Genomic DNA, 25,477 nt, shown 5'->3' with positions numbered 1-25,477 from the left:
GTAAATAAACCATATCTCGTGCCCCTGTCATGCGCTGCTTATGACCTATATGTGACATCACTCACAACATGTTAAATGCCTTCACAAATTACTTCATTGATGATCTCTCAGAGGTAATGGCTGAAGGCTATAAACAGCGGGGGTTGGCCAAACATGGTTCGAGTGCACCTGCTTCTGACCACAGGAAGGGTCTAGGATTTGCGAATCAAGCATGTGATTTGTACATCCTGCAATAAAAATCTTTTTTCAATATTAATGTCTGGGGCAAATTCTTTTGAGGCTCCCTTACATTCTTTTTGTTTTTTTCCAACACGATACTCTGTTAACCATGTTGGGTAATGGCGGCAGCAAAAACAATTCTTTTAGTGACGCCAACCAATCAGAGCGCAGACAGTTAGTTAATCTGCAATGGGCCGTTGGAGAAGAAGCTCGGTCGTCCAATAGTGTGCCTTTATTTTATGATTTGGATTTGAAAATATTCTGTGGAGTTGCAAATCCACAAAGGAGCTGCAGAATAACCGTCCAGATATCTCTACAATTTAACCTCTTCATGCCCAGACAGAAAACCCTTTTTAATTATCATTTCTCTACTAATGAAGATTTATATGTAACCAAAAAAGGCACTTCCTTGAGTACATGTTCATTTTGGTACACATCTGTTCAGCCCTTCTTTCCTCTTTCAAGCAGAAAAGTATCATAAGTGACTTAGAATTAGATATTTTGCTTAAGAATTAACTTTGTCTTCATTGTGTGCAGATTCGTGAGAAGGTGCGTAAGCTGTTAGCAAAACAAAAAAAATGACTTTTCAAGGTCTGACCTATCTACACAGGCACTATTGGTATGGGGAGGGGGCGGGGTGTATGCATGTGTGGGTGTGTGTAACACACCCACCCCGCCAAACCAATATGACATCTTCAGAACCAATAATAAGACCGAAACAAAATACCCATATAGTCTTGGAAGCTAAATCTTAATCTAGTCTTCATGGGAAACGATTTTGGGCATACACCCTAACTTCAAATACAGCAAAGAGGCCATAACAATGTTAGAATGTGTGCCATATAAATATACAGATTATATAATATCACATTGGTCTTCTGTTAGCAAAGACTTCCTTTCCTATTAATAACAGACTGAGTGTTGTACTACCTGTACTCAGGATCTTATCAGCCACTTTCTGCAGGAATGAAGGAATCTGCTGCTGTACAATGGTGTACCTTTCGTCCCAGTACTTATCATTATAATCCTCCTGAATTTTCTCCTTTTGCAGCTCGTGCTCCTCCACCATGAATTCACTGCAAAATGAACACATAGTCTTGATGGTAAGAGAAAAATAAGCAACATAACCGAAGAGCATTCAGAAAAGCAATTAAATGTGTGTTACACTGTTTGAATGTGCCACTAGGATGTTCTAAGATATATTATATTCTATTACTGCTTATGGTCTGCTTACAAGCTTATAGTTTGGTGGTCCTTAAGTGGGAGTGAAATTAAAGATGATAAGAAAGATGTTTTATAGAAATACTTTATGACACGCACCTTCAGATTTTTAACTGATCATTTCTAATTGAATTCGGATATCCCCAGGAAATAAATTCCAAACAAGTCACTCTATCAGTCATTGACTCAATACCTAATTATTCAAAACAGTCTCCTTCTCAAACACATTTTTAGAATTTTTGTAATTTTTATTGACAACCTGGACATATTCACAGTCAAAAGATGAATGTGATGTATGGAACTAAAGTGTCCGTAGTCTCTAGGCTTAGATCTGATAAAGCCAAAGCTGGCAAGTGTGTACTCAAGGAGCCGTGCCCCAAGACCTGAAGTTACAATTTAATCCTTAAAAAACCTTTCCCCTGAGAAAATGCTTGTGGGACCCTTGTTTATTTTGAACCTCTACTTTGCAATAAGAAAGAAAAATGCCCTCAAGCTCAATAAACAAGTTTATGTGCCGTTTTTAATGGTATTGAGGAGCTCTCTCCAGAGAGCCATCTTCCAAGAAAAATTCGGGGAATTTTCAGCCTGTGAAATAGAGAGAACATTACAACTTGCATCATATGGTACAAAGACCACATGCCTTCATGGAGAACTGTCTATAGTGTACTGAGTTGGGGCTTATACTCAACTCAAGTCCATATGGAGTTGAACTTCATTTATTTGTGATAGTGCTACGGACCCATTTCATTATTGATAGGATAGTGCGGTGGACCTGGGGATGAAGGAACTTCACTGTTAAATAAGAGACAGCAACTCAAGTGGCATATCTTACAGATAAAGTGGTGAGAGCATAAATGATCAATAAAAAAATGAGTCTGGACCACGTTAATTTCTCTGAATACCAGTGTGCCTCAGTGTTTGTTCTACCAATGGCTGCCAATATACTTTCAGGTACTACATATGTGCACACTACTCCTCACAACTATTGCTACAGCCAAACACTGGCATCCACATCCTCCGGGATATATAAGAAGCGTTTGACACAGTGGATGAAAGAATTTGAGTTCACAGGTAAGGGGGTAAAGACCCACCTTAAGTAAAAAACACAATCCTTATCAGAGTGAACCACTAAAATCAGTAAATCAACCTGAGCTCAAACTCCTAGTAGCTATGACACAGAGCAGGCAGGCTTAGCTAGGAGTCAATGTGTAATGTATTGTTCATGCAGTACCTAAACAGTAATGAAGTCAAAACACGCACAAGATAAAGCCTAAAGCAATTTAGAAAAATAGAGTAAGTTTTAGTAAATAACATGGCACCAAAACAACAAAAACTCAATAGGGGGAACTGGAGATATGAATTTGTAAAGTTTTAAATACAAATAGCGCCAAAAAGTATTATGCACCAACCGCAGCTGACTGGCAGTGGTGGACTGGGACCTAGGCACGCTTTGAGGCTGACCGCGATGGACCATGAGTCGAACACACAAACTAGGATCAACCGTTTTATTCTACGACATTCGCAAAAATTAAAGTTGAAAATCTTCAGCGGGGCAAGGCAAAAGTCTGTTGGTTCAATGTTGCATGGCATTTTATGTAAGAGAAAATGGTTGCCCCCCCCCCCCATTAACATTATGCCTCCCTGGATCGCTCAGGGACCCTAGTCTTCAAATATGTTTGGTGTTGTTGGTGTTCCTTTGGCACAGGGCAAGCGAGAGGCCAAAAGCTGCTACCATCCTTTATGCTAAATATCACTGAAAGAGGGTCCAGAAAAAGATTTGACATGGTTGAGGTTTTAGACCTTCACCACTCACACATGTGGTGTACTGTTTGCAGTGGAAGAAAAAAGGAAATGGTAGAACCTTTTCCATTGGCTCCTAGTTTTGGCCATTTACAGTAAACAAATGTGAGGACATAATGTATTTTTAGATACAGTTAAACATTGGTAGTGCGTTACTGGCACAAAAAATGGTGCAATACCTGTGTCTCATACCACTCTGGATTTGCACGGGTCTTCAGTATTCAATAACTCTCGTGACTGTAGGATTTCATGGGTGTCAAAGGCCAAAAACTGCCACTATCCCCCCAATCTAAATTTCTTTCAAAGATGCTTTTGAAAAAGTGAAGACATAGGCATGGTTCTCAAACATTCCTTTCCTATGATCAATGCTGATCCATTTTAAGCGGGAGACGAGTGGTAATTTGATTTCCACAAAATCGGTGCTGCTAAGTAAAAACTCCCCCACAAGTGCATGGCTTTAGGAGTATAGAAGTGTATTCGAGATGGCTTGGTAAGTTAACACTCTCCAGTGGCACCTGTTCTAATCTGTAGGTTGCGAGTTCAAACGTCAACTTGAAAACTGAACAATAACTTGGTTTGGGGAAACCCTGACCAACCTACAAAAATAGTCCCTTAGGGAATTCAGCGTTTTGCCGCCTAGCTTTCAGAATTGCTTTGTTGACAAGTGTTTTTCATACCTACATTTCCTACAACTTCTTTATGGGGACTACTGAGGACCACTTACAAAAATGCTAACATATTGGTTGAAACAAATATTTTTTCCTCCAGGTCAAAATTTAGAAAACGGAGAAGAGGGCAAATTGCACACACTAAACATTTCTTGGTCATATTTTGTGATACAAAGCACCTAACTTTACACCACAGCACTTTTATTTTAATTTTTTTTTTAACAAAAACAGAAATCGAGCCAAATTATGGATACTATCTTACAACACACCGTAACAGTTCACAATTCCTGAATCTCCTCATAATACCAAACACGGCATATCATTTTCGGAAAGCTATTTAAGAAGGTTCAAGTGTAACTTACCTAAACTACCACAAACAGAACTTAGACTTGGGGGATAGATGGCTTGGCAGGGAGGAGAAGGTGTAAGAAACCTTAGCAGTGAAATGATTAACAATACTTTGCAAGAAATGACAAAGCAAATGTATCCAACTATGGATTGCTCTGAGCTTTACAGTCAATTCATCACAGCCACAGGAGAAGCATAAACACAGAGTGTGAATGCGCTTCGGGTGTGTGGTAAGCTACAAACAAGAGGATAAACTGCTGTCATTTGGAAACCATTTTTAGAAACATCAGTAATTTGAGTGCCCATCCCAATTTGGGGTCAGGAAATATGAGATGCTGAAAATAATTTTCAAAAAGATCCTGTCTGAAGTTAGAACAAATGAGGGATCTTTACCGATAGTTATTTTTAATCTCTAGATCCCTCCTTAGATGCTCTGGCTACTTCCTAGGACGTTGGAGATGCCTTCAACTCATTTTCATCACTAAAATAGTAAATATCCAATAGTCTGTCCCCAGTAAAAAGCCATCTGACCACTAACATGTCAGATGCAACTATATTACTGTTAGGAACACTAGCAGCAAGCAGAGTGCTGACCTACTTCAGTCTTTGCAAGCACAAGGAACCACCACCAACTGCAAAGATTCATGCGAAAGGTCATGACCCATTGACTACACATCTGATTGACAGTCTTTGACCTAAGGCATAGTTCCATTTGCAGTTAAAAAAGCAATGGCAACACTGAACTTGACAAGATCTTTCCTTTACACTAACCTCTTAAAAATTACCAACCGCTCCCCTAACTATTGCAAGGGTAAACGGTATTGCAAAAAGTGGCCCATTATTCATAGAAGGGATAACTGCAGTGTACTGCAAAAAGTGGTCAATTTTTCATAGCTGGGATCCCTACTGTAGGCATTTGTCCAAAATGTGGCGGGGGAACACCACAGATAAACATCTGGGATAACTGCATAATTGGCTACTGGTCAGTACCCATCGAGCCCTCTCCTTTCATGACAGATTTTGACATGGTTATTTCTATTTTGCATGGAAAAGGGAGAGGAAGCCTACGTTCTAGGTCGATGGTGTGCGCCTACTTTCTTTAGGATTGGCAACTGAGGCCATTTATATTAACCTCCTTAGCAGTGAACTGTGGGTTTTCCCAGATATCTGCCTCATCTCTGGACTATTTAATATTAATATTGGATCTGTGGTAAATAATTTAATTACCGGTACTTAATTTGATGCGGAAAATCTATAATAATAGCTCAGTAAAATAAGAGGCAGAATCCGTGGTATTAGAGGTTCGGAACGGGCTTTATTCCAAAATCAATTCGAATTGAGGACTCCATATTCCGTCACCACGAAGGTTCAGGAAGTGAAAGACCAACTTTATTGACAAGTAATCATTTTTATACAGAGGCATTATAGTGAAAACAGATACAGGAGGCGTAACAGTTGATAACAAAGATAAAACATACATGCGTAACTAAAATGGGTGTAACTAGGCGTAACTAAAGAACGTCATTTAGGTATGATGTCACAAATGGGTGGCACCATGAAAGAATTTCGCAATGTCAGCAGAAATACTTGGCAGAGATGCGCGCGCAGCAGCATGGCGTGTGATTGACGTGCAACTAGGGGGTGAAGGGGACTTGACATTTAGCTCTACATGTGGAGACAGAAGTCTGGGGTTATGTCAACCTAATCCCAAATCATATCTAACATCCTATGTTTAAAGAACTATGTTATCCAAAAAGAGAGGTCTCTTAGGATAGAATCTTATTCTATACTGACTATACTGACTGTTAGTGCGTGTACAAGCGTCTAAGTGTCTACACTAGATGCGAGGGCAGAAATCTTCCATAGTAACAGGGCTATGAATTACTTGCATAAAGACAGAGAAGCCGGGCCCTTTTACACGGTAGCTAGAGGAATGTTTACTTAAACTGCTAGACAGGAATGCATTGGATGAGGAGCGGAGCAGAGCAGATAATCTTGAAGGTGAAATACAGTTTTTGGCAGGCAGATAGGTCGAGTCAGGCACCGTTAGCCGCGCAGGGAGTAGGACAAAGTTCATGGATACAGATGCGAGCTCAGACTGGAGCTTTCAGAGGCAGAAGGCAGGAAAAGGCTTAATGGCAGAATCAGGGCCTACTCGCCTGGACTGTAAAATGGGATAAATGAACCATATAAAGCCGGTGGCCTTTCATACTTAGGAATAGAATATCCGGCCCATTCATGGCGGATCTGAAATAGGACATGTTGACGGTGGACGCACATGTGTTTGCGTCTTCATAACTGGAACTGGAGGGAACATACATGTACTTGTGATTTATACATGGAACCGTTGGGGTCCAAGATAGGGGACATAACTGATCATAAAAATCCATATTTCCACATTCCCTCCTTGTCCCCTACTTGCTCTTAAGAGATATCAATCTTCATCAATCCGTTGATCTGTTCATATAACATCATTTGTTCTTCTTTCTTCTTCCGGAATCTCGAACGAAAACTTAGATGTGGGATACACGAGGTGGCACACAGACCACAAATCGCTGGCCCACATTGTAGACATAAGCAGCAACTGAATAGTATGAGAAAGCCAATACCTAGGAAGGAGAGCATTCTCCATCCCCAGGCTGACAACACGCCCCAGAACCAACCGGACCAAGTCCAGGTGCCTGGATTCTGGTGTATCTGGCTTACAATCTTATGAAGGCGGGTTATGGCTTTATATACAGACGGCGAATTTTCTGGTATAAAAATGCAACAACTTGATCCGATGACCCTACAAGCTCCGCCCCTATCGGCCAGGATGACGTCAAGGACAAGACGATTTTGAAGCACAACAATCCGCATAGCAGACTGCTCTTCTGTTAAATTGCCTAAGGCGGAAATAGTTTCGTTCACTACTGCTTCAAGGGTTCTGGTTAATCTACGTATCAGCTTACTATTGGTAACTGTACCTATATAGGGAAAGAGACCTTTATTGAAATCTGTGTATTTTTCCCATGCTGTTTCAGTGTAATCGACGATTGGGAGATCTCTCTGCTGTCTATTGTGTACTAAATGAGTATTTCTATGATAATCAGGAGGAGCTAGGAAAACAGGTGGCAGAAGGAATCCGATGTAACAGGTACCATCCCAATCTAGAGGCAAACGTGTTTATGCAGTCTGACCACATACGAAGTAGGAATGGCGAGAAGCTCTAAATGTAGACTTGCCTTGATCACTGAATTCTATTACAGTGGTGCACTTACTATGGCCCATATGTATGGAACCATTCTTTCTTACACACAATTCACCTTTAACTGGAAATACTGACATAGCGGGCAAAATTGGTGCAGCTTCGGATTCAACATTCAGGATCATGAGATTAAGCGTGAAATTACCTAATCCGTATACTTCATTTTCTAGATCAGTTCCTGTTCTTTTGGGAAGTCCCTCCTTGTTAGGGTAGCAGACTTTAAGCAAAACTAAGTTCAGGTTTCCCCATACCCAGTTGTCTTGATAAACTGCGGAATTTGAATCTAGGGATTTAATTAAACTAAACCATGCTCCACAGGAGCCATTGTGTGTGAACGGATATGGAAAGAGAGGCAGAATTCCCTTATAGTTCTGATAGGGAGGGAGTCGGCCACATATCCAACAATTTGTAGCATTGCTAGCCTGATGGGAATGATGTAACATACTAATAAAAGTGTTGTTGCGCAGCGCAAATCTATAGGACAACTCATGCGGGGGTAATTCACTAAAAGAATGTTCAACAGTAACATTGTAAACATGTTTAGAAATAGGATAATATATGTGCAACAATATACTTGCAGTGATTATTAAAAGACTTAAGAAAAACAAAATTAATAACGTCACTGTGCAATGACTACGCAGTGATTTACAGTACGCATGTTTTTTCAACAGCATTTGATTATTTCTTTCTCTATTCCGGTCCAGAGGATACATGTCAGAGACAAATTCAACCGATTCACCTTGGAGAGGACTTAAACAATCAAATTGTCTGACTTATTGGACCTCAATTTTAGTTTATAGATTTCTGAGTTCGATTGCTCAACCAAGGGGAGCTTTGAGTCTGTCTTTGAGGAAATACAGGGTTTAGTCTCTATATCGGATGGTAGTCCATGAAATTTCTTGATATGACTCGAATGTAACCAGCCTTTGCGACCTTCGATCTTCACGGCTGTCCTCGTGGTGAGCAGTACTAGTTGAGGCGATTTCCACCTAGGATCCAGCTGAGTCTTCCGGTCAAAATTCCTCACTAACACCAGGTCCCCGGGAACTACGTCATGGGGTTTCACCTCGGTGTTGTCGTGAAAGGCTGCAGCTACCTGTGAACGACAAGATTGTAGTGCAGACATCAAGGAAGCCAAGTAATCTGTCAGCATATTACAGTCAACATCAGTTATTTTGCGTGGTATAGGCGTCCCCCACATATTTGGTGGTCTACCGAAGATCACCTCATAAGGGGATAGCCCTGTTCGAGAGTGTGCTACCATTCTCATGTAAAAGAGTGCAACTGGTAAGGCTACTACCCAGTCGACACCTTTCTCTCTACATATTTTGGACAATCTAATTTTCAGAGTTTGATTATGTCGTTCCACGAGACCTGCTGCCTCGGGGTGTCGGACACAGTGAAATCTCCATTGATAGCCTAACAGAAGTGAAACGTGTTTCATTAGTTCGGATGAGAACGGCTGGCCGTTATCTGAGTAGACAACACGTGGTAAACCGTACCGTGGGAAGAATTCTCGAACTAACTGTTTGGCAGTAGTCGGGGCAGTGTAATCTGAGACCGGGTATGCTTCTGTCCAACGGGAAAGAGCACAAACAACTACAAGAACATATTTGAATCCTCGACATCGTTCCATCTGGATATAATCCATCTGGAGGACTTCAAAAGGATGATCAGGAGGCTGAAATCCACCCTGTTCTACGGGAATGCTTTTACCTGGGTTAAACTGACAACAGATCATACAGGTACGAACTTTTTGTTTAGCTGCTGCTCATAAATTTTTGTTGAACCAAATGTGTTGAATGCTGTCTAGCATAGCTTTTTCTCCTAGGTGGGCTGGACTATGTATTGTATTAATGATAACTTGGACCATTGAGTCGGGAAGAAACCATATAGATTTTTCCTTCGTCATCCATCCCTGATCGGTTTGGATCCCTCCTAATTCAGTCCATTTCTTTATTTCTTCTGGTGTAGCGTGTGTCTGTATGTCAATTACATAAAGAGCGGGATCCTTAACCATCATGCAATGTGTTGGTGTCGGAACTATTGTCTTTGTCATCTCAGATGTGCGAGTTTGAGCAGTCTGTTTAGCTGTTCTGTCAGCTAGATCATTGCCTTGGGAAATGATATCAGTAACTTTCGTATGAGCTTTCCATTTCATAATTGATATTGCAGTGGGTAGATGTATTGCATCTAATAAGGCATGAATGAGGGGTCCGTGCTGAATGTGGGCACCGTGAGAAGTTAAATAACCTCTCTCTCGCCACAGCACGCCGAAGTCATGTACAACTCCGAATGCATAACGTGAATCAGTGTATATGTTGACTTTTTTATTCGTAGCTTGAATACAGGCTTGTGTCAGAGCGATGAGCTCTGCTGCTTGAGCTGACAAGGTATTTATGCAATTTGTTTCAATGACTTCAGTGTCTGTTGTGACTGCATACGCGGCCACTAGCTCTCCTGTACTTGTTCTCATACATGAACCATCTACATACAACGTCAGGTCTGGATCTGACAATGGGACGTCTGTCAAGTCTTGTCTAGGTTTCGTCGTGATAGTAATAACTTCAATACAATCATGTGCTAGTGGGTCTGTTCCGTTTACTGGTAACAGTGTGGCAGGATTTAATGTACTACAACGTCTGATTTCTATGTGTGGCTGAAACAATGTTAATTCGTAACCGGTGAGTCTTGCTATAGTCAAGTGTTGTGTTTGCGTTCGGTTCAAGAGAACCTCTACTGCGTGTGGTACTTGTACTGTCAATGGATGTCCTAACACTATGGCATCGCTTTGTCTGATTGCTAAAGCTGTCGCTGCCACTGATTTCAGGCACGCAGGCAGAGCCTGAGCTACGGGATCTAATGTACTAGAAAAATAAGCACATGGTTTGTGTGATCCTGCTTGTTCCTGTGGGAGTACTGACAAGGCAGTACCTTCGCGTTCTGTAACAAAGAGTGTAAACTGTTTATTGTAACATGGTGTTGCTAAAACAGGTGCTTGACATAAAGCTTTCTTTAAACTTTCAAAGGCGTGTGTATGTTCTTGAGTCCAAGGGAGGACAGTCGATGTGGCTGCCTCCTGTGTTGTCAACTGAATGAGTGGTTTTGCTAGAAATGCATACTGAGGGATCCACTGCCTACAATATGAAGTGAGGCCTATAAAAGCCCGCACCTCCTTTTGTGTCTTGGGTATTGGCATGTTAGCAATTAACTGAATGCGATCGGGTGTAAGCTGCCTTCCCTCCTTGGACAGCGAGTGACCAAGGTAAACAACTCGCTGAACACAGAATTGCAGCTTAGAAGGGGACACCTTGTGCCCCTTTTCGACCAAAAATTGTAAAACCGTCAGTGAGGCTTTTTCACATTCAGGTTCGCTTCTAGCGGTGATCAGCAGATCGTCGACATATTGAAGCAGGGCAGTGTTGACTGGCATGTGTATACTGTCAAGTTCTCGTTTCAGTGCTTGGCTATAGATGCTGGGGCTTTCTGTGAATCCTTGAGGTGCGCGTGTGAATTTAAAGCTTCGTCCATTTAAACTAAATCCGAACAAGTATTGGCTTTCCGGATCTATTGGGACGCTGAAAAAGGCATTCTTGAGATCAATTACAGTAAAGAATGTTGCTTCGGAATCAATGGCTGTCAGTAATGAAGAAATGTCTGGGACTACGGGGTATTGTGGTACAATACATTTATTTAATTCGCGCAGATCAATAACCAATCGATATACTGGCGGGGCTTTTGGATCAGTTCGTTTAAGAATCGGAATTATCGGGGAATTACATACATTGGAGTCAGTTTCCACAACCACTCCTTGGGTAATAAGCTCGTCAATGATTTGCAGTAAAGCCACTACAGCATCTGGGGGTAACTTGTATTGTCGCATTCGTGGTAGTACCACTCCTGTCTTTAGTGTGACTCGATATGGTGTAATGTTCATGCAACCAACATCTGTAGGGCCTTGTGCCCATAAATGTGCGGGTAAAGTCTGCAGTCGGTGATCCATGTCTCGGGACACGTAGTGCCCTTTGAAATCACTTAAAAACAATCTTACTCCTTCCGGAGAACAACATATTATAGCTCCTAGAGCTTTCAATGTTTTTATACCTAACAGGTTTTCTGGACATGATTTAGTAAGCAATAAATCTGTAGTTCGTGTCAAAGGACCAATCGTAAGTGGAAGAGGCTGTGATACTTCGTTAATGATAGGTTTTCCTGAAAAACCAAGGGAAATATTCTGTGAGCCTGAGAGGGGTGCCCCTGGAACTTCACTACGTTTTATTGTTGTTCGGCTTGCCCCTGTATCAAGTAAAAATTTTCTGTCTTGGCCTAATAATTCACTGTGTACATAAGGTCCTTCTTGATCTACAGGGACCTCAATAAGGGGTAAGCCAACTTCCCTCTCTAGGCTGTTTCATGAGTATCGTTGATAATCAGGATAGTCATACTGTGCGGTCTGGTACATCTGTTGTGTCGTTGTCTGTGTGGCAGCAATAGGCTGCGGTGGTGGAGCTGGCATAGACTGTTGCGGAGCCGGCATGGACTGTGCATGCTGCGGGGCTCCTTGTTTGTTCTGATCCTGTCTAAGTGCTTTTTCTGTACGTCTATATGATTCTTTACGCCATAATTCAATGGCATCTTTCTGTGATTGTCTAGCTTTCTTTTTCCATAATTCTTCCTCTACTTTCATGATGCAATCTGCATCCCAGGTCCCAGCTGCGGGCCACCTCTGACTTTCTGGTAATTCCTTGGTGTAGTCTGCCCATAAATCAAGAAATAATATGGCGTCTAGGCCATGTTTATGATACATGAAGTACCCTGGAGTGTCCCTAGGAGGAATGGGAACAGCTTCTTCGAGTACCCCTTTTCTAGTTTTGATCTGTCTTAATTTCGAAAAGAGCGGCATATTGAGAACTGATCTGATACCTAATTCTGAACACGTTTAATACAACAAAACACAATAATGAACAGTCATTCACACCACAATATGCAGAACGTATTTAAAACATCTTAACATTTAACATTTAATGAACAACAATGATGGCCATTTAGGGAACTAGTCACTAAGCATAATACTCGGCACTAACTAGGTAATTCTGAATTATATACTAGACATACTTGATATACTGCTAAACAGTACAGATACACTGCTGAAACAGTGCAGACCGGATTTGTGTACCCAAACCCGTCTTGACCGGCACAACCTATGTGCACGTCAGAACGCCTCCCCGACAATGGTACTCACCGGGTAGCTCGGAACGGAAGGCCTCGGAACTGAACTGAACTGGACTCGGACCGGACTGGACTCGACTCGAAACTTCGGAACTTCGGAACCTGGTGGGCCTCTGTATACCTCGGATCTTGCTCTCTCAGCTAGGCTCTGGTCGGGATACTTCGCACTTCTCACCGCCTCGTCTGGGTGTTGATCGCAGCCTCAGTTACCCCCGCTCGGCAGGAGGGAGATACAGGAAATCCTGTGGGTACGCGTTGTTGTCCGTCCAGCTGTGGCAGGAGACCGGGCCTGCAACGCACCTCCGGCGCGTGAGATGAGAAAGTGTCCCTGTTCGGGCGCCATTTATGTGGTAAATAATTTAATTACCGGTACTTAATTTGATGCGGAAAATCTATAATAATAGCTCAGTAAAATAAGAGGCAGAATCCGTGGTATTAGAGGTTCGGAACGGGCTTTATTCCAAAATCAAGTCGAATTGAGGACTCCATATTCCGTCACCACGAAGGTTCAGGAAGTGAAAGACCAACTTTATTGACAAGTAATCATTTTTATACAGAGGCATTATAGTGAAAACAGATGCAGGAGGCGTAACAGTTGATAACAAAGATAAAACATACATGCGTAACTAAAATGGGTGTAACTAGGCGTAACTAAAGAACGTCATTTAGGTATGATGTCACAAATGGGTGGCACCATGAAAGAATTTCGCAATGTCAGCAGAAATACTTGGCAGAGATGCGCGCGCAGCAGCATGGCGTGTGATTGACGTGCAACTAGGGGGTGAAGGGGACTTGACATTTAGCTCTACATGTGGAGACAGAAGTCTGGGGTTATGTCAACCTAATCCCAAATCATATCTAACATCCTATGTTTAAAGAACTATGTTATCCAAAAAGAGAGGTCTCTTAGGATAGAATCTTATTCTATACTGACTATACTGACTGTTAGTGCGTGTACAAGCGTCTAAGTGTCTACACTAGATGCGAGGGCAGAAATCTTCCATAGTAACAGGGCTATGAATTACTTGCATAAAGACAGAGAAGCCGGGCCCTTTTACACGGTAGCTAGAGGAATGTTTACTTAAACTGCTAGACAGGAATGCATTGGATGAGGAGCGGAGCAGAGCAGATAATCTTGAAGGTGAAATACAGTTTTTGGCAGGCAGATAGGTCGAGTCAGGCACCGTTAGCCGCGCAGGGAGTAGGACAAAGTTCATGGATACAGATGCGAGCTCAGACTGGAGCTTTCAGAGGCAGAAGGCAGGAAAAGGCTTAATGGCAGAATCAGGGCCTACTCGCCTGGACTGTAAAATGGGATAAATGAACCATATAAAGCCGGTGGCCTTTCATACTTAGGAATAGAATATCCGGCCCATTCATGGCGGATCTGAAAGAGGACATGTTGACGGTGGACGCACATGTGTTTGCGTCTTCATAACTGGAACTGGAGGGAACATACATGTACTTGTGATTTATACATGGAACCGTTGGGGTCCAAGATAGGGGACATAACTGATCATAAAAATCCATATTTCCACAGATCTCTGCTCCAACTGATCCATCAGGACGGATAAAATCCCACTCTCATCGAGATGTCACCCAGCTCTAAGAGTGGCCAGTCCATCAGACAGAGTTGAGGGAGTCACTATAAGTTTAAATAACACTGCTGAACTGTCTCTGAGCAGGTGCTTGAAACTGTATGCCACTAATACAGGAGTAATTCTCCAGGGCCAAAACCATATACACTCTTCTCCTTCACTCTGCCCATATCCTTCTACCCTTTTAGGTGGCTCTTCAAGTGCTGCAGATCCTTTTAAAAATATTGGCTTTATCTGGGAAGCAGACACAAATCTCAAGCCACAAATAGCTGATTTTGTCATATAGAAATGGATTACGTTAGTACAACACTACAGAGTACAACACTTCTTTTCCATTACCATTCACAAAGTGCAAGGGGGGCAGCCTTGATTAATTCCAAGCTACATCAAAAGAATAGGTATAAGGTGGCCTTTTGTAAGCTCAGCCAATTCGAAGACAAAGAATCATAAATGCAGCATTACATTGGCAGAACTTTAAAGATGCTAGTCTAGCAAATAATGCCTACTTATTCTGGAATCTTGTTAGGGGGGGCCAACAGGAACGACCCAGATTTAATTCCCAACCATAGATCCAGTGAAGACTGGTTTGATCACTTTAGGAATCTATACGCTGGGACTGATAACACATCAGGGAGGATCTTGTGTCCAGCCAACCCTTTGCCCAATCCCTAACATTGATGACCATTTTAGCCTAAATGAAGTAGAAGGAGCAATCAAAAGAATAGTACCATCAAAAGCTCCTGGACCGGATGGTCTTTCCGGGGGATTTACTCCGTGCGAGCCCTAGTGATTGGGCGAAATACATTATGCTTCTAATTAATTCTATTTCCAAAGGATGTCCCATACCAGAGTCGTGGAAGGGAGCTGAAGTGGTGCCTATTTTTAAGAAGGGGGCCAGGGAGGACCCTGCCAACGACTGACCGATTAGCTTGATTGATGCTATTCAAAAAGTAGTTGGTAGGGTATTGCTGCAGAGAATCCACTCCTGGACTGAGGATGAGAACCTTCTTTCCCATATCAGGCGGGTTTCAGGACCAAAACTGGAAAAATGGATCAGGTGTCCAGGCTGCTCCTTATCTATTGGAATGTAGTCGGGATAGGTGGAGGCAGTCTCTACCTTGCCTTCATCGATCTAAAGACTGCCTTCGATCTGGTCCCCCGGGACCAACTATGGAAAGTCTTGGGTGAGATGGGTATGCCTGTGTTTATTCTGAATCTGCTTGTCCGATTGCACGAGGGCAATTATACCTAAGTGAGATGGGGCCACAAGAACAAAAAAACGATAGAATCCCAGTGAATAGAGGAGTAGGCCAGAGCTGTGTCATGGCGCCCACCCTGTTCTCCCTATATGTGAACGGGGTGGTTAGGTTTCTCCAGGACATCCCATCCGACGCCCCGGCCCTGGTAGGAGACAGGGTACCCACACTCCTCTTCGTTGATGACACCTTGTTGATTTCTAAGACCCCGGTCAGGCTGCATAAGCTTTTAGACAGGTTCCATCTCTTTCGCTCTTTAAGGGGGCAGATTATTAATCCTACGAAGACCAAACTAATGACATTCAAACCCTATAAGCCCTTTAGGCACATTTTCTCTCCGGATGGAATACCTCTGGAAAGAGTTAGTACTTTTGATTATTTGGGCATTCGTCTTTCTGACACAATGCAATGGAATACCCACATTAACAAGATGCTTTTAAACCACAGGCGTGCGGCTGGGGCAATAGGCAGGGAACATCGTCGATCATGTAGCAGACCTGTTGCCCCAGCACTCACAATTTATGCAGCAAAGGCAGTTGGTTCTGCCCTTTATGGTGCGGAACTGTGGGGGTTTAACAATGTGCAAGAGATCTGCAGTTCGGAACATAAGTTCTTGAGAGAGCTTGTGAGCCTTCCCCGAAATGTTCCACTTAAGCCTTTGATGAGCGACATAGGAAGACGCTCCTTTAAAGATATTGCTAGATCAAGTCCATTGCTTTATTGGGCTCTGCTGCTACGAACTGCTGAACTCGCTAGCCCACTCAAGGAAGTAATCGGTCTGGACTGCAATCACAGGGTTAGCTGGCTTAATAATGTCAAGAAACTTGTGCTCGCACTGGGATTCAGAAGTTCTTGGGAAGGTCAGAACCCACCCAGTAAGGATGACCTTAAAAAAGCATACTGGCTTTGGGTCGACACGCAGGAACTCAGTAACCCAAATCTAGGTAGGATGGCAGATGAATTTTTATCAGTTTAAACAACATATATTTTTAGAGCCGTACCTAGATTTTATTCAAACCCCAAGAGATTGGGCACTCTACATACAGTTTAGAGTCGGTTCCCTTCTGGTATGTGAGCTTACTGCAAAATGGAGTCCTCCGCGCCAGACAATCGCGGATTGCCCTTGCTGTGAGGCACCAAAAGAGAGCGTGGGCCACCTTATGTTTGCATATCCAGCATACTCAAGGGCCAGATTAAAGTGGCTCAAACCAATTTGCAGACAACTGGGCACCACAGCTCATATTACTGCCCTGCGGATCTTGAAATCAGACCCTAGAGCTCTTTTTGTATATGGTGTGGCAAAGTATCTTGGTTGTATCTGGCTTATTAGATCTAAGTTCTTGCGTAGGGAGGTGTAAAAAGGAAATGTGAATTTATCACTATATGTTGGTTCCCTTATCTTCTTATCTTTTTAAATGATATCAAATAGCTGCATAAGAAGTATCTTTTTTTAATTCTCTTTTTAACCAAACTCACTTATTAAATTGCACTTAAAACTTACCAAGTATACAAATTACATTGTTTGGATCGGGTATTAGCATATTATTATTATCTTATTGACAAGACGATTAAATCTTTGTATATTGTCCCTGGATCTAATGTATATACTTGTTTTTGTTACTGTTTTTATGATAATTTTTACCTTTTACTCTTGGTTTGTATGAATGAAATTGCTTTTATGATACTTGTTATCGAAATAAAGCTATTTGACTGACTGACATAAATGCAGCAATTTACTTTTTGATCTACTCAATCAGGATCATGCTTTGTATCCGAAGTCGTCCACTGGTTACCAGTGAATGTCAGTGAATTTTAAATTTCTTACTTAAATATACAAGTGTCTCCACGGAATGGCACAAACACGAAAACAGAAGGTCCACATGGCAACAGCAGAGTAGATGATTAGTCTCAGGAGATCAATGCATCCCAGTGGTTCCTCAATCCATTCTGAATCACGATGTGACAGTAGTTTTTTTGATTTTGAGGCCCAAACTCCTACTTCATCTTTTGAAGGTAGAGAAACTTTCTCTCAGTTGGTGACAGAAGACAGAAACGGTGTGGAGATGTGGCGATAGACAGCCTTTAATAATCCTATGACATGCTCTATTTTTGAGCTTGCAGATCTCCGGGGCAGAGAGCCTAGGTTTTCATTTCTTGCTGTCTGTCCAAAGCTCCTTCTTAGGGGCAATGATTTATCGCTCTCCAGGCCCGGCTGGGGATTTTATTGGATCCTTAGAAGAAGTTTTGGCTCCCCATTTATTGCAATGGGCCAACTTTACTGTGTTGGGGGATATTAATCTTCACATTGATGACCTGCAAGACCAGCTGGCATCTATCCTTATTGAGCCTTTGGTGTCAATGAACTTGTCTCAAATTGGAAGACAAATAAATCTGCCAGCAGGGCAGGACTGTGGGCCGAACTATCTTTAGGGCTTGGGAAAAGGTGAAACTCTCGGATTAGGTGGACCTTGTTGCAAATACCTGCCCCTTTTGACTAAGTATGTCAACCAAAATGTGGGGGTTGTTAATATCTGGTTAGCGGGTACAGTGGATATGCTGGCTCCCCTCCAAGAGCTGAAGAGAAAGGGCAGACTCCTGGCCCCTTGGTTTTCTGCCCCTTTGGCTGCTGAACATAAAACTTGCAAAAAGCTTGAAAGAATTTGGCACAATAACTTATCCCCGATAGTAAATTCAACTATAAATCTGCTCTCAGAGCATATCATGCCTCTATTAAACAGTCTCAAAGTTTGTACTGTTCGGACAAAGTCAATTCGGCTGAGCAAAGCTCCCGCTCCATCTTTCAGTTTGTGAAAACCCTGCTCTCCCCAGATTCTTGCCATAGGGCCATTGTCCCCGCTCAAGATCTGTGCAATGGGCTAGCAATGTTTTTTGAGACTAAAATCACTGATATTCAGAGATAGTTGCCTGCTCCTCAGCAGGGTCTGTCTCCTGTCTACCCTGCGGGACCCGATAGCCATAGCAGCAGGCTTCCCCAGTTTAGGCCTATTTTACTGGAGCAATAGAGGGAGGCCAGTCTGAAATGTAAATCAAGCTCCCCTCTGGATGCCTGTCCCCCCGCTCAGTTAATTGCGGCAGTAGATGTTACTAATCCAGTGATTGATTCAATTTTTAACCTTTCTCTTTCCTCGGGGGTCATGCCTGCTGCTTGGAAATTGGCTAAATGGGTTCCTCTTCTCAAGAAGCCTGCACTGGACCCTAACATCTTCTGTAACTATAGGCCTATCTTTTTACTTCTGTCTTTCACCACAATGTTAGAAAAACTGGTCAATGCCCAGCTTTCTAGTTATCTTGAGCAAGGCAAGCTGTTGCACCCTAACCAGCTTGGATTTCTTCACCGCCACAGCACGGAATGAGCGGTACTGGAGATTCCTGACCATATCAAATGGTTGGTGTACCTGAGAGAAAACTGTGGCCCTTATTCTATTCTACATCTATCTGATGCTTTCGACACCGTCCCACACTCTATCCTCCTGCACCGGTTGTCCATTATGGTGTGGGAGTATTGCGTAGGACTGGTGTAAGTCCTTTCTGGATACTAATGGGCAATCGGTCTGGCTCGCTCCTTTTTCTTCTGAGGTAAAGGCAGTCAATCAGGGCTCTTAGTTAAGACCTACCCTCATTAACGTTTTTACATCGCCTCTGGCTTCTGTAGTTGAGCCTTTTGGGTGTAAAATGTATCCTTACGCCACAATACCAATCTGCTCACTGCCTTTGATGGCCCCCATGCCTCAATTGCAGCATCCTTCACGGATTGCATGCGTGCCATTTTAAAATGAATGCAGGGCAGCCAACTAAAATGTAATGTGTAGAAGACAGAAATGATGTGGTTTGGATCACGTTTCAAACTGGTGCGAAGATTTCTGTCCCCCCACTCCTCCCGCCCTGCGTTCCCCATCTCTGGTGGTTAAAAACATAGGGGTGAAGCTGGCCATGCCCTTTCTATGGGGCCACAGATCTCTGTTGTGGTGGGCCAATGCTTCGCCCACTGAAGAAATATCTTTCCTTCTTCCTCTTTCCTTCTTCCTCTGGAGTTGACGAGAGCTGGGATCCATGTGATGATTACTTCGCTCTTAGATTACGTGAATGCGGTCTATCTAGGAGTGGAGGAGGCTTGGGTGAACCGTCTGTGGGTGGCCCAAAATGCCGCTGCTAGGCTCATTTTGCATCTGCCTGGGCGTTCTTCTATTTTGCTGGTTTTGAAATTTATCCGTTGGCTACCCATCAGGAAACAGATTTTATAGCCCTGGTATTGGTCCACAGGGCAGTGTTTCTGTCCGGTCCTGGATATCTGGCAAAGAGATTAGTTCTTTACCTCCCCTCCAGAATGCTATGTTCAGCTTCTGCTTCGATGCTGACTATTCCTCACTTTAAGCGTGTTCGTAGAGGCAGCTAAGCCTTTTTTTATCGCGCTGCCAAAGCTTGGCATAAGTACCACGCAAACTGCGTCTGATCCCCCTTGAGACCACATTTCATAGAAAACTAAAAACCTGTCTTTTTTCTGTTGAGCAGTAAGGTCTTGGTTATTGGGTGCGTACTATTTGCTCCTTCCTCTAGCACCGGGACACTCTTCGGAGTAGCCGTGCACTTTATAAGTTTTCTCATTCATTCATTCTCTTTTGTTCTTCCAGAAAGTTTTAATGAAGTGTTGTTCTGCTAATCAACCGGGTCCTGTGACTTTTGCATGACAGTGCCAAGGTAGGGGTAGGTCTCTTGAGTTTGCAATATAAACCAATACCTAAAATATATGGCTTGATACTCATGGTAATAATGTCAGTGCCTTAGCTCTGCTCAAGTTGGCTGAGGCATTCAACACCTTAGATTATTCACTGATTCTACATCTCTTAACAGGTCAACTCCCAGTGATTGCTTTGCCCAGCACATACTTTAGTCAAATTCCCCAAGTATTTGTTCTGTCTGGAGTACCTTGGAATGTCTATCACGGTCTTTTAATCTCCCTGATTGCATCTTTTGGTCTGCAATTTCGCAAATATACAGACTATGCTTAGATTCTGATGCACCTTGATGAAGGTCTTGCCTTAACAGCAGCAATTCTATATACACGATTACTGCATGTGGGAACAAATAGATTTTCTGAGTATGCAGCTAGAGCATGAATAATCGAGTGCGTGCAAAAAAACAGCCCCTGAATTTAGACACCAGAGGTTCTCTGCTTACTGTAAATATTAATTTCCCTGGTAGAGGCACTGGCCAAATCTTGTGTTAGCCATCTAAAAGTACTGTGGACTGTATTTATGCCTCCTATAGTCTTTAAATATTACAGCAAAACAGGTTATAATCTCCTCTTGGGATGGGTTATGATCACTAAAGGCAATTAGACATGCACGGACTGCAACTGACAAACCAGGTATTGATTACCTTGTATCAGCTATAAATTATAAGCCAGATAGAGTTGAAAACTATGGGCCGGTTTACGATGTGAATTTGAATGCCTCTGTCCGCAGGGCGGAGGCTTTCTGACTCACATCGTAAGTTTCATTTTCGACCACGACCGCCGCATTACAATGCCAGATGTCGGTTTCTGAAAGGCTTTCCATGTCGGGCTCTCCAACATGGCAAGCCTGTTGGAAAGCGACTTTGGGGACCATAGTAGGGCCCCCATTCCTCCAAGGCCTCTGGTTGGGGACCGAGGCAGCATCTGTGGTGCCCCCATGCTAATCACTGCACCGTGTGGCAGACACCTTGAGGTGCCTGCCACGCAGTGCAGGGATTATCAGAATCTCCCACTTCTCTATGGGAGCTTGTGCTACGGCCGGAGGTCGCACTTTAATACTGCGGTCTGGACCGCCGACCACATCTCTAAATGGAGCAGGATTCGTTTTGTATATGATTCATCCTCAAAGGTGGAGAACACTATCGTTTTCCTAAGCTGCAAAATTAAAGATCGAGCTACTATCATCGCAATATAAATACATTTTTGAAACCACTGCGCTGGTCCTTGTAAAGGGAAATTACCAATCAGAAGAATACATGGATTGCGCACCATTTGTACAAAAAACATTTTTGCCAAGACACTCAAAAATCGAGTTCCAAAGGTTATTTAGTTTATAAGAAGTCCAGATCCTATGAAACTAATTAGCTTTGCTCGTCCTTCTGCATCTAAAGCATGAGGTTAAGTTACTTGGAAACATCTTGCATAGGGGTTTGGGGCATAATATATTAGCGCTTTAGCAGCTTACGATAATTAGTGTCTTCAAGCGCTGAAAAATGTAGCTCATTAAATTTTCTCCACATTGTTACGGAGATGTTTAGCTCTTCTTCTCTTAGCCATCCTTCTGAGATTTAATCGAATATATTAGAGGTTAGCACCAGTCAGCACGCCCTTTCAGCGCCCTACTTTAACATACAAAGGATTCTCAAAATATTTATATACTAATTCCTCTTCTTTATATATTGATGATGGAGAAATCTTTATAAGAAAGGCATAGATTTCATTATAGGAGCATTGCATTAATTTTTGTATTATTACGAATTGATCCAGCTAGCTCATCTCATGGTTTCCATGCATTATTAGGTAAAACATCTGAGACCTTAAGGTTCCTATTAAATTCCTATCTGGTTATTATTGCCTGATCGAAATCTAGAAGATTTTGTGCCACCAGATTTGTAAGTTTAGTTGCAGCATTTAGCTCTGGTTATCTTGAAAGGTTAAAAAAAAGTGTGTTAATCTAATTATAAAACAATTTAGCACCTTGTATCACACCTTTTTAGGTGTCTTTGATATATCCTGCACCCTAATATACATCCATTCATTATCATAGTAAATAGTGAATTGATGTCCTTTTTTAAATCTTCACTGAGCAAAGAAAGTAAAATAGTACATTTTAAAATTCAGTACAGCTAAACCTATCTGCTCAATAGAGTCATGTAGGACCTCAAGCGCAATTTTTGGAGTTTAATCTAGCCATGAAAACAAAGAAATCATAGATTCTAGTTTTTGGAAGAAAGATATGTAAAAAACACAATTGGCAGCTGAGAAATAAAAATGTAAGATTGACAAGATGATCATTTTTATCAGAGCTATCAGCCTGAGGATTGTAAAGAATTTGGTAAGTTATTATTTTATTAAATGCAATCTGTAATTTACTTCAATATAGAGTTATCGTATGGGTTTATATTAATGAAATCTAACGTACTGAATCTAAATTAAAAGTAGAACTAAGGAAATGGTTATTATTTTGGTATAGTGTTGTGTTAGGGATGGGGACGAACTGAAGGTATGACGAAGGAAAGGGATCAAATTAAACAGCTATTCTGTTATAGATAGACGGAAGAAATTAGGACAAAGTAAAGATATGGAAAAGAAAAGATATGGAAAAGTACAGGTAGTCGATTTAAAGGCATACAATCTTCTTATAAGCGTTCTCCCTGGAATATGTAAATCCTGCGGCACAGTTCAACCATTAATAACCATGTTACTGCTATAGAAGCTAAAGAAGTATCAGCTATGAAAAACCTGTGCACCCTACAAATAAAATAGATTATAGACTTCGTACTTTTTTCCTTTATCTTGTACACATTATCCTTCTCTCCCATTACCAGTGTGTAATTTGAGCCGGTGGTTGCCAGTGAGGTGCCACCGGCACTCATTTTTGGGGACCGGCACTTATTAATCCCCATCAGACATTTCCCGATCGCAAGAGAGGGAAAAAAGAAACAAAGGGGAAAGACGGAAAAGAGGCCTGAGGTGGATTCAGGGCTACACAGCCATAGAATTTGGTGCACAGCATTTAATAGCGGCAGCCGTGCACCTTTGAGCAGCACTTCGGGCACTGGTACTTTTATTTTGCAAATTGAACACTGCCCATCACCTTTGCTTTGTCCTTCTCCAGCTTCAGGTACAATGCTGCATCTCCTCTGCCTTAATTTTCCATGTTTTGTCCTATCTTTGCATTATACAATGTCTATTCCATTCCTAGCACAAGTCTCACCTGTATGGGTCCACAATCACCCCGCGGTAGACCCACTTCTCCAGGATCTCGAAGTAGGGGACACTAGCTGCCTTGGTAAGGTACAAGCAGAGTTCTTGGGCCTGGCTATCCCCAGTGTAACCAAATGTGCGGTCATGCAGGAGGCTGAGCGTGGAACCTCCCATGCACGCTCCTTTGTCCAGAGAACTGGCTGCAAGACAAAAATAATCATTAATATTTTTAAAGCTCCCAATGTATGTAAATCCCAATTTAGCAACAGAAAATCTGTTAGCATAACATACATCAAAGGGGAGTTTTATATTGATAGCTATTCTGAAGATAAAACAATATTTCATGGGTTATTCTGAGCCATTGATAGTCTGAACGTGGATGTTTAAACGTGTGAAATTTAGATAATACACCTCTTTGGGGGTTGAAATGAGGCAGTCCCAGTTTGAACACTATCCTAATGATAATTGTAGGAAAAGAACAAAGACTACCAAGTAGGCCCTCTGCCCATTCGAAAATAAAAGGTGCACAAGGAGACTGTATACTTTGAACACATTTGAAATCTCAGATTTTTTTTTACAGATAATTTAAATAGTCTGCCTTATAATTTGGGATAGGGAGGAGAATAAATAGAATGTTGCTTTCCACACAACTACTTTTGATGCCATCCCTATACATGGTGGAAAGCTTTCACAGAATTGGAAAGTGTGTTATGGCATACACAGAATAGCTCACTGACAACAGCAGGGGCTCATTTAAAGTGCAAGGGGTAGGTCATGATCCGGTCTGCTGGTGATAGAGGGATATTGCTTGCAGGGGATAAGGCCATTTTTACAGCTGGGAGTTGGTACTCGGAGAAAGCCAGATGCAGTGTGTGGGGGTAATGATCTTTACTGTTAGGGTGGAGGGACAACTGCTCTTGAGAAGGATCAATCCATTATTCGGAGGTTCACTCTTCATCTAACACATGATATATCCTGCCCACTTACCTGGACTCTCAGCATGTATCCTTCATGTTTACCCAGACCTCCAGCACCGCTTACCTCCTAACACAGACAGAATGTTCCCCTTATCACTTAGGCTAAATATAAACTCACGTCCCCTAACCAAGTAAAATCTTAATACTACTCACCGTTTGTCTAAAAGACGGTAATATTCCAGCAGCTCCATTAGAATCCTAATAACCCATTATCCCTCACCAGAAACACCAATGTTTATCAAGCCCACTTGTCGAAAGTTATGGCCGACTGCGATGGAGCGCAGGTCAGATACAGAAAGTGGATTAGGCTCGAACCCCGCTTCCCTTCAGACTTAGAAGAAATTTTGTACAAAAAAAAATGTCTGAGAATGTAAAGGTCAGTGTGGCAAGGCAGCTGGGGGGTGACAGAGGAGGAGGAGCTGTCGTCGGGGAGCTGCTGGAAGAAGCCGAGGGGAAAAATCCTTAGTTCGGACTTAGTCACTTTCTTGGAAGACAAAGATCTTCAGCGGGGCAAAGTTGTAGACTGTAGCCGATAAGGGCTCCTGAGAAGGATACTTCTTCTGGGAGGAGCCACTGAGCAGGATTTGCTGCTGCGGAGAGGAAGGTAACAGGAGCTGCCGCTAAGTCAGACTGACTGGCGATAAACATTGCGCGGATCAACAAGCAGGTAGGCTACGGTCTCCTCTCGGTCTTCTGAGCCCTTTTTGGTCAAAAATTATTTAAGTCCCAAGTTTTAAATTTGGGCTATCGAGGCACCTTTAGCGCCACTTTCAAGGGTCCAGGTCTGGAGAGGCACACCTTGTTGGGTTAGGACTCACTAAGGCCTGGCCCAGATGCGGGTTCAAGATGGTTGGTGCCCTTTCTATCCTTGAGACTTTAATCAGGAGGCCAGCCAACTAGCTCTTGGAGTCCCTCTGATAATTCTGGGTTCAAGGGGAAGTGCAGGGCACAAGC

The 25,477-nt window shown here is 42.5% G+C and overlaps 1 protein-coding gene across 1 annotated transcript in view; it reads right to left on the bottom strand.

Moving 5' to 3' along the window:
* TUBGCP2 (tubulin gamma complex component 2) overlaps window positions 1-25,477 on the bottom strand; it is a 257,023-nt gene that overhangs the window by 179,039 nt on the left and 52,507 nt on the right. The window contains exons 8-9 of the mRNA XM_085608073.1: window positions 23,557-23,746; window positions 1,150-1,295 (exon numbers count right to left, since the gene is read on the bottom strand). Coding sequence (XP_085464199.1) covers window positions 1,150-1,295; window positions 23,557-23,746 — 336 coding nt within the window. The remainder of the gene's footprint in view (window positions 1-1,149; window positions 1,296-23,556; window positions 23,747-25,477) is intronic.

This window comes from Triturus cristatus, chromosome 1_2 (genome assembly GCF_964204655.1).
Source record: "Triturus cristatus chromosome 1_2, aTriCri1.1, whole genome shotgun sequence".
Lineage (NCBI taxonomy): Eukaryota > Metazoa > Chordata > Amphibia > Caudata > Salamandridae > Triturus > Triturus cristatus.
The sequence above is the reverse complement of the archived record's forward strand: the minus strand, read 5'-3'. Positions and strand labels throughout refer to the sequence as shown.